The sequence below is a fragment of the Sinocyclocheilus rhinocerous genome, unplaced genomic scaffold (assembly GCF_001515625.1).
Source record: "Sinocyclocheilus rhinocerous isolate Xijiao unplaced genomic scaffold, SAMN03320098_v1.1 scaffold662, whole genome shotgun sequence".
Lineage (NCBI taxonomy): Eukaryota > Metazoa > Chordata > Actinopteri > Cypriniformes > Cyprinidae > Sinocyclocheilus > Sinocyclocheilus rhinocerous.
In genome coordinates, this window is record NW_015639782.1 from 2,125,792 (window position 1) to 2,136,611 (window position 10,820).

General features: G+C 36.1%; 1 protein-coding gene and 1 pseudogene across 1 annotated transcript in view; one reads left to right on the plus strand and one right to left on the minus strand.

Annotated features, from left to right (window-relative positions):
- The window catches only part of LOC107752084 (CD40 ligand-like), a 4,391-nt gene extending 1,195 nt beyond the window's left edge, over positions 1-3,196 (plus strand). The window contains exons 2-5 of the mRNA XM_016567939.1: positions 1,809-1,943; positions 2,079-2,100; positions 2,338-2,409; positions 2,530-3,196. Of these exons, the coding sequence (XP_016423425.1) occupies positions 1,809-1,943; positions 2,079-2,100; positions 2,338-2,409; positions 2,530-2,918 (618 nt within the window). The 3' untranslated portion in view covers positions 2,919-3,196. The remainder of the gene's footprint in view (positions 1-1,808; positions 1,944-2,078; positions 2,101-2,337; positions 2,410-2,529) is intronic.
- A 2,070-nt stretch (positions 3,197-5,266) lies between these two features.
- Positions 5,267-10,820, minus strand: part of LOC107751975 (rho guanine nucleotide exchange factor 6-like) — a 35,395-nt pseudogene continuing 29,841 nt past the window's right edge.

Genomic DNA, 10,820 nt, shown 5'->3' on the forward strand with positions numbered 1-10,820 from the left:
TGTGTGTGTGTGTATATATATATATATATATATATATATATATAATGTAACTTGAGATGAAATGCAAATGGTTATTTTGTCTCAGAATGTACAAAAAAAGTTCAACTTAATAGACATCGAGGCCTGATCTCACTGGTGTGTTTCCTGGGTTGTGTGGTTTTATGAGCAAGGCAGCGTGCTGTGCATCAAAGAAACAAAGGCAACAAAAACCAGCATTTCTGTCTCAAGAGGAAGTTAAAACCAAACTACCCAACAAATTATGCAATCTCACTCTATGAGTTATATGCCAAAGGAGTGACTCAATGACAATATGCATTATCCCTGCATAGTAAGCATGATTGATAATTAAAGCATCATTAGAATCAAATTGGGGGGGATAAAAAAAAAAAACGAGAACAACTTAAGTTTTTAAATCAGCAAAAAGATTTTTAAATCTATACATTTAGGCCATTTTTTGGCAAACACATATAGTTTAAAATAGATTATGTACAACTCATAGGTTAAGTATATCAGCGAATCAAGCAGACATATTGATATACGAATCAACGAAGTGTTAGTTTCAGTAGGGATTTCAAATGTTTCAGTAATAATAAAGTGCAAGTTAGAGTGCATATTTCACTAAACAGATGCGCAAACGCAAGTCGAGTTCACCAGAAGGGTAACTATAGCAACAGTGCATTCAAGCGCTTTCCATTGTGATCAGTTTCAGGCATTATGTTGATGAAGCAAAACACATACTGTCAGGTTATTATTAAGCTTATTAAAGATGTACAAACCACAAATATATGACAATGTTTATAACATATATAAATGATATATTTTGGACCCACTTTATATTGTGTCCTTAACTGCTATGTACTTACATTTAAATGAATCATTTGATAATGCACTTATTGTGTACCTACATGTTTTTACATTGTACTTATATTTGAAAATACAGTCCTGTAATTAGGCCTACATCTGTAATTTCAGAAGTAAAAAAAGTATTTAAAGACACCTAATATAAAGTGGGCCCTATATTTTTAATATACATTCACGGTAACATCAACAAGTAATTGTACTTGTAGCGCTGTGTGAAATAAACTTTGACAGACAGCGTTGTGTACATTTATAAAACCTTTTTTGATTTTCATTGCCCTATTGTACGTGAAAGGTTGGATGATTCACACTCCGGGTTCTCTTTGATCAGATTTTTAAAAGCTCTGTATATATTTACTATCAATTCTTTAAGCATTAAGGGAAACACATTCATAAATGTCTTTTACACACACACTCACACACACATTCATACAAATATATATAAACACACCAATATTAATATACATTACGTGGGTTATATATTAATATATATAAGTAACTTTGAATAAGAGGGCCAAAAACGTTTATTTCCCCACTATTACACTATTCCCCTAGTCCTCCATTAAGTATTTTTAATATTATTACCAATGTTTCTAATTGGCGATGAGTTGTGCAAGTGTTTCCTAATATAGTAGATTGAGGTTGTGAGAAGCTCTATTCTTAAAGTCTTGAAACTACGGTGTAGGAAGAGGTCGAAGAGAAAGACGCATAAGCCTACCAGTTCTGTTTTTAACTTCAATTTTCTAACACGACCCTGAACGGACTACTGCTGTGCCTATTTTACAGCATTCCATCCCCCTCCATGGAAACAGTGAGTTTTAGGTGACAAACGCGTGCTTGTTTGAGCCACGCGGATGGTTCAGATTTTTAAAAGCTCTGTATATATTTACTATCAATTCTTTAAGCATTAAGGGAAACACATTCATAAATGTCTTTTCCTTCATCTTCAGCTGCTCCAGGGCAGTTATTATGAAGACATGACAAGCCTACAGAGACTACAGGACTGTGCGGATAGCAGTATGGGAGAAGACTCAATGACAGAATGTGGCAAACTGATGGAAAAATATAAAACTGTCATGGCAAAGGTATAGGTTTATTTCAAACATTCAAAAGTCATGCTTAGAATATTTTGGCACTACTAGATGTGAATCGTACAACATAAACATTATATGAAAAATATTGTGTACAACTCATTAATATACTTTTAATTCTTCCCAAAGGTTTCGCAAGCAAATGAAAAATGTAAGTACTGCTGACCTGGCAACCTTATTAACAGTATCTAAAACATACAGCACAATGGACTGTTGAATACTGACGGTTTGATTTTTTCAAGTTAGCATGTTGGTGTAAAAAAATTAGCTTTGAATATTTAGCAAGCAATTTGGTGTCCTATTAATTATGATGCACTATTTTTGTAACCTTCCCGTAACCCTTTAATTTTTATTGTATCCTTACTGTTGTTGTGTAATTATCCTGCAGTGTCTAAGTTAACTGGAGGGCCACACTTCATTGGACCAGCTGCACACATGACTGCTCTGAGCGAACATAAAGGTGAATGTAATAGAATGTATTAGAATCATTCATTTAGTATTAAATCCAATCATGTAATTAAAGTTAAAGCCCAGCCATTGTATGGTGATAATGAGGTTCTCCTTGTTTTAATGCCACCAGATAAGAATTCGGACTTCTTGAAGTCAAACAGTCTTCTTTGGGATAAAGAGCAGTCGCTGCTACAGGACGTACGGCTTAGCACCAAACGGGACAAGTTGACCATTCGATATCCCGGAATCTATTTCATCTATTCCCAAGTCACCTTCTCCAAACATTCTACTTCTTTTGGATTAAAGCAATCCATAAGGAGCATAGAACCCAAGAAACAGGAAGTCAAGGAGCTACTCAAGTCTTTTTGCAGTTTGGACCCAAACGCATCAAATTTGTGTACAGCCTCTCTGGCAGGGGTATTCCGCCTAGAGAAAGACCAACAGCTCTATGTTACAGTTGCAAACACATCCTTGGTGAACCGGGACTCCTGCAGTTTTGGATTATTCAAATTGCGGTAAAGAACACTCTGGAACTGAAATGCGGGAGAAGGGGAAGATGGATGATACGAGATGGTCAGGGATTGACTGGATCAAGGCACTATAATTAAACGGATAATTATACAGTCACGTGCATGGCATCTGAAAAAGATCAGCTCCAGGGAAAGTCACTGCACCACATTTTCTCCTTGACGTCAAACCACAATTCAAGTTCAGGACAAACGAGGAAGTCACTGAAATCTTCTGAATGGGGGAACATCCTTTCAATTATATAGTTCATTGCAAATAGAACCTGATAAGAATACCACAAATGTTTTCAAACCGCTACTGTTTGTATGAAATTATTTATTTACTGTAGTTTTCCTGGTTATGGTTTGCTCTTCTTTTTATAATAACAATAATAATAAACTATTGACCTAATAAAAAGATATTTATTTTAAGATTGAGGTTGTGAGAAGCTCTATTCTTAAAGTCTTGAAACTACGGTGTAGGAAGAGGTCGAAGAGAAAGACGCATAAGCCTACCAGTTCTGTTTTTAACTTCAATTTTCTAACACGACCCTGAACGGACTACTGCTGTGCCTATTTTACAGCATTCCATCCCCCTCCATGGAAACAGTGAGTTTTAGGTGACAAACGCGTGCTTGTTTGAGCCACGCGGATGCCTCTGCTTACAGGAAGTTGTCAGCCTACTACACTCACTCTAGCCTGTACATTTACTCCATTCACGCATTAAAAACTAACACACCATATTGAAAATACATCATTTTAATTACCTCTGTATTTCACAACAAGGTGGAATTTCAGATATTTATTTTAGAATAACAATTATAATTGATGGTTGATTCTTATTTAAAGTACTTTTTAAGAACAGTACAACAACTGTTCTTTATACCTATCTATCAATTACCTCTCCATTCACATATATATATATATATATATATATATATAAAAAACACCAGATCAAAAATACTTCACACATACTACCTTCGTATTTCACAAGGTGGAATTTCCTTGTATGTGTAACTATGATCAAAATAAAATCAAACGTATAACTTATTAACATGATGTTATTTTATTAAAACAATTTATTCCTTATTGGAATGAGGAAAAAATAAAAACACAAGCACTAGGGAAAAAACAACAAATTATATATATATATACTGTGTGTGTGTGTGTGTGTGTGTGTGTATAAATAAAACTTAACTTGTGTTCTGCAGACATGGGCACTTTTAAGAGGAAACTGATGTACACATTCTTCAACCCTTATGATCACCTGAAAATGCTATTCATTTTTAGGATGAATGCTATTCATTAGGAGGAAAACAAGTGAATTTCCTTTCAGTGAGATCAGTAGCCACCTATAGCAAATAGCATTTTTCCACGTGGTACTATACATACTTGCATAACCTACTGATCAAATCAGTCTCTTCCAAATAACACACATAAACAGACCATCAGAAATATCACATTTACCACCGTAGATGTCAACATTTTAGACCGATGTTTTAAAATTTCAAGAGTTTCCATAACAACAACAACAACAACAATAATACAATCAGGGTTAACACTTTAAAATAATATTTAAGGCTGTGTAACACATGGCATGCAAGGTTAATTGCTGGAAAAACAAACACGCACAAACAAGAAACAGATTTACACACAGTACCACAGTAACAGACTTATATTTGTGTACCTCAGAGCACATCTTATTGCCTAATCGGAAGAATATATTATACAGTATACTCCTTCCAAGAGAAAAACTGGCTCTTGCACAGCAATTGTAAGAACAAACCAGTTGCATATTGCATTGAATTGCCACAGCAATGCTCCGGAGGTGTCTGCTGGTGGGTTTAAAAAGATTTTTTAAAAATCCCCACCCAAGTTTTGCTCATCTTTACAGCTCTTTGCATGCATGTCTTCACTGCTTAAGATAGAGATCACATCTCCGATCCACAGCGAATGAAAAGATTAGTCACGGTTATGATCGGTAATGATTAGTAAAGAAAGAAAGATTTAGTACTCCAGACACAGTGTCATTGTGTAACTGTCTGTGTAATGACTTATTCATTTGATATAACTTGTTACCGTTAAAATGGCAAGTGTTCAAGAAGAAAATATGAACCACGAATGCCACGCAGAGTACAAATGAGTAAGAAAATGCACCTTCAGTGCAACAGACTTTAGTCAAGTTACATGCCATATTGAATTCAATGTGAATGAAAACGAGGCTGTGAGTGATAGCTGTACAGTCTTTACCATGGCATCCACTGTATAAAGGTCTTAGATCACACAGAAAGTTTCTTTAGAAAGATGTTTTGTCAGCTGAACAATCGGTATGTTGTTAAACTACAGTACAATCCACTGAATGCACTGTACTTCTATCCCTCACAGCCTCGATTTCATTCCTGTCAAAAATTAAATATGGTGCTACCCTATGCTCTATTGCTGATGGGGAGCAGTTTGCTGAGGAAAAAAATAAAATAAAATCAACAAAATTTGTTTCTCACTCCAATATGAGCCTCCAAGATATGGTAAGTGAGGAACAATATCAGTGCCTAAAGTACTGTATGCTTCTACGTACACTTGGTTTTCGAGTCCTAAAAGGGCTCCTAGTACCAAACCCACAAACATACTGGATTTTTTTTTTTTGGTTTAAGATCATATGAAATAGTTTCAAGCCTCTGAAAAAGGAGGATAAAATTTCCTAATGAATTTCTGTTACCATTAAAAAAAGTTTAAATGGTTCCTTTTGCCATAACATCTATGATATATACATATTTATACTGTATACATTATATGATGTATCGTATTAGTATAGTATTATAAACTTGACTATTTCTGACAACTATATCCCTGATAGCTTTAAACTAGTGATGATTATCAGAAGCATGATTATGTAACATAATGGCTGTTTTAGAAATACTGTGTACCCATGCTGACGTGAGTCACATATTTGGAATAAACTCAAACTAAAAAGAAGAACCAAACTCATTTCAAGATGGCAAATAGGGCATCTCGTGTCAATCAGGTGCAAACTACAAATCTCAATCTTGTTCATTTGTGACCTAAAAGCTACCTCGAGCAACCGTTTTCACATTTTAAAAGCAGAAATAGGACTGAAAAGAACAATACTTGTGGATACGGTGGAGTCCTGCAATTTTCAACCACAAATATCTTCTCTTACGCCATTAACAGAATATTTTCACTTGTGCAATAGTGGCTTGAGTCGGAATGCTGTTCATGGGCTGAATGACTGTCATCGAATTTCTTTTGTCCATGACCAGTAACAGTCATAAAGTGAGGCAGATATTTGTTCAGTTCGAAAAACAAGAGATTCCACCATCTTTTCTGTGATGCTTCTTCTTGGAGTGCTTGAGTGAACCGGAACGAAAAATGGAGAGTTATCTGAAGTTTTCCAAATCACAAAATACTTAAGAAGTTCACTTGGTCTTCCAGAACAGTTGGCGTTTTGTTCTCAGAATGGCACACCACAGGAGCGTGAAGCAAACCGCACAGTGATATTCTTCAGTGTGGCGAGAAAAACACAGTCACTAAACACAGAGTTGATATTCTCATCGCATCTTGTCCAAAAAAAACATTTGATGAGAAATGGCTGAAAATCCCCAGCATGGTGACTTTCCAAAAACAACGTGCAGTGTGTAATGTGATGGAAAAACACATTTGTGAGGACACACAGACACAGAAACACATACATGCAGCTGGTGAGGGGAAACGGGCGAGTGTCCAGAGTGTTCTTTAGTGACCTCCTTCATCCCAGGAACAGTCATTCTTTTGCTTGGCCATCTTTCTAACTATACGCTCTAGCTCCTTACGGGACTTCTGTTCCTCTTCCAGACACTGCTTCATCCATTTATTCTCCTGCATTCACAAACACACGGCATCCGTAGATTACGCTATAATGCCAACAAAGTTTACAATAATGCAGAATCTCACCTTTTTTAATTCATGGACTTCATCTTTTAGAGCATAAACAGCATCAACAAGACTTCTGCAAGACAATCAAATAAAAATATTCAACTAAATAACGTATATATACAGTAGAAATCAAAAGTCAAGACCGAGTCGAGATTGAAAAATATAGGGTTAAAAGTTAAAAAGAAACATTAAGATGCAAAATGAAGAAATATTTACGACTCTGCACTATTTCTAGGTCACTAATAAAAAATAAAAAAGAAGAAATATTTATAATTCTGGACGATTTCTAGGTCACTAATAAAAAAACAAAACAAACAAACAAAAAATATAAGCATTTTCTTAAATGGACTCAATGCTAATCCTCAAGTAATTCCGATATCGGACAACAGAACATACTTTCCCTCAATGATCGTCTGGCCATTGCTCTTGATCTCCTCAACAATAATCTTCTCTTCTTCTGGAAGCAGGACCTGGGGGATGCACTCCTTACGAACAGCTGTGCAAACAAATCAAATCTTCTAATCACACCATTAAACTATATTAACAATACTTTTCCATTATTAAAATTGCAGTAGCTTAGTTATACAGTACATATGACACAAAGGTCTACCTGTGGTGGATTGGTGGAGACTGGCTCCGGTGCAGTAAGCCTCAATCACTTTGAGTATCTGGGCATCCTCCTCTAGAGCTGCTGTGCCTGTACATCACAGAAATAATGTTTCAGAGGCACGAACCATCAATTTATTATTTCTATTTGTTTGTGCATGCTAAAATACAAGTTGCCAAACCTGCTAGCTTGTCTATTTTAAAACCCCCCGCAATTCTACCACCACAGGGAATATTTGTGCAAGATCTTAGCTCTGGGAATTAAATGAATTTTATGTATCATTTTAATATACCTACTTTTTCTAATCAGGAACTCATCATCTGATGGTTTTCTCTCCGTTTTTCTCTTTGGGAGGAACTTGGGTCTGGGTCTGGGGCTTTTACTAGAGTCCTGAGGAAACAGTCTGGTGTTAATGGAGTAACGGCATCTTGCTGTGCTCTGAATAAAACCACAAAACCGCAGCAAGCGGGCCTTAATTTGCGTCCAAATCCCGAGTGAGGAGGCTAAGAAATTAGGCCAATAAACGGTAGCTTACATAAGTTTTGACGCCATCCAGGATAATTTAACAGCTAATTATCAGGGACTCATGAATGAAAACAATTTGCAGATGAGAGACCCTTGTCCGTTTGTGAACTAATTATTTCAGTCCGAGTCATTTGTTGACTTTGTTCCAGAAGTGTCACAGGGCTGCTGCCACCTTTTTCTTGAATGCAAATAACGTGGAGTGAGTCATCTAAAATGGACTCCTCCACAACGAAAGCTTTATTAAATCAAGTTATTTTGACCAACTTCATTTAATTGTTTAAAGGAGAATTTATTTAAAGACCAACCATGGCAGAAATAAAATGTGATGTTGACAGCTTTATTAAATAAGACCTTAGTTAGGAACATTTTGATGAATATTTAAGGGTTTAAAGGGATAGTTCACCCAAAAATGAAAATTCTGTCATTAATTACTCACCCTCATGTCGTTCCAAACCCATAAGATCTTCGTTCATCTTCGGAACACAAATTAAGATATTTTTGATGAAATCGGAGAGCCCTCTTACCCTCCATAGACAGCAACGCAACTGTAATGTTCCCAGGTCCAGAAACGTAGTAAGGACATCGGTAAAACAGTCCATGTGACATCAGTGGCTCAACTTCAATTTTGCGAAGCTACGAGAATACTTTTTGTGCGCAAAGAAAACAAAAATAACAATTTATTCGACAATTCTTCTCCACCGAGTTACGTCTTTCACCATTTTGGAGAGTATACAAGAACGTATTCGACGTAATCAACGTTGTTTACGTTCGGGGGGAAAGTGCGTGCACGAATGTAATCTGCGTTGTTTACGCTTAAGGGAAAGCGTGCGTATGCGTTGTGATACTCTCTAAAATGGCGGAAGACGGTAACTCGGGGGAGAAGAATTGTTGAATAAAGTCTTTTTTTTTTTCTCTTTGCGCACAAAGTATTCTCGTAGCTTCGCAAAATTGAAGTTGAGCCACTGATGTCACATGGACTGTTTTACCGATGTCCTTACTACATTTCTGGACCTGGGAATATTACAGTTGCGTTGCTGTCTACGGGAGAGTCAAATAGCTCTCAGATTCCATCAAAAATATCTTAATTTGGGTTCCGAAGATGAACGAAGGTCTTACGGGTTTGGAACGACATGAGGGTGAGTAATTAATGACAGAATTTTCATTTTGGGTGAACTAACCCTTTAAAACATTCAGTCACTGACAACCAGACGGAATGGTTATTTTATTATGAAATACTACATATACACATACAGCATGCTTCACGCTGAATGGCGTTTTCAGTTTGTATGTTTTACTCATGACATCAAATCGAAAGTAAATGGTGGAAAGTTAAGCATGCACACGTTCACAGTTTACAGAAATGTTTGCACTAATGAACTGCTCATTCACAAAATGAATGTATAATACCATTTGAATCAATACAAACAGAAGTGAAATCGGCAAATACTAGCGCACTGATTTACAACATTGTGGCCCTGAGATATGGAAAAACTGTGAATGAAGTGCTTGGTCTCTCGAATAATTCTCCAGCTAGGTTAAGACTAACCCTTAGACAAATGACGTGAAAACTAGCGGAAAGACCTGGCTTATGAGAAGTCCTCTTAGTTTTTAAACAACAAACTTGCCATTATGCTTTGAGGTAGTTGTTGCTCAGAATACCGGGACATAAAACAGAGAATCACGCAGCATGATTGGAAAGTAATATTCCTTCTTATGGTGACGAAAGCATTGCCCTTATACCTCACCCTAACTAGGCATTATGAGTCATTTTGCCATTTCTATGAACAGATACATGGCACATACTGACTCTTTTGAACATCTAAATTTAGCCTTCTGGTAGACAACATAAATGTATTTCACAGGTTCATTGCGCAAGTATAAGATTATTTTCTGAATTCTGCAAATATAAGAGGTGATATCTGGATCTTAAGATGCGATTTCAGCTACAAGACAATTCACTATCCCGCTTATTTATTTTATCCCTGGAACACTGCCGCGGGTTATTAGACTATCGCTGAATATAGAAATAATTATTGCGGTTATGTTTTTCCAATATGAAGAAATCTCTACCTAATGCTCTTGATATCCTCAATTGATTTATATTTAATAACAAATCTAGTTAGAAACTTAAATGGGAAATATCTTCCTCATAATATAGTTTATACAAGTGCCACATTCTCAACATCTCAAAACACCTTATATGTTCAGAGGTGTTTTCTGTGATACATTTTCAAACATTATGGGAAAAAAAGAAATGTATTTCATTGTCATTATTGGAGAGATGGCTACATTTACCATTTTCTATTGATTTCTATAAAACACTCTTAGCAGCTTTTATTGCTGTGAATTTAAAGGGTTAGTTCACCCAAAAATTTAAATTATGTCATTAATTACAATCCGTGTATCATTCGATCATTCGTTTTTTGATTTAATATTGAAAGTAGAAAAATGAAAAACCGGCTCCTTTTTAGTTTTTTCGTTTTTTTCCAAAAAACGAAAAACAAGAATTCAACTTAAATGTTCGTTTTTCGTTCAGGGGTAGAAAAATGAATAAACAGCTTGAATATTTGATTTCTACACGTGGGCGGGAATTAAACACCCCTTTCTGCTGATTGGTCAGCCGAAGATCAAACCTTGCCATCATCAGTTCTTCTGCAGTATCACGCAGCAGAATAATAGTCCTCTGCTGCTGCAGTTGTATGGATTCTTAACACATTTATTGCAACTACATTTCATCTTTTTTCATCAAACAAACAGGCTAATGAATAGCTCGACACAACTCATACCAGGGCAGAGTCTAGACAGGTCTTTCTTCTGTGTAGACCAGCGGTTCTTAAAGTGATAGGGGGTCCG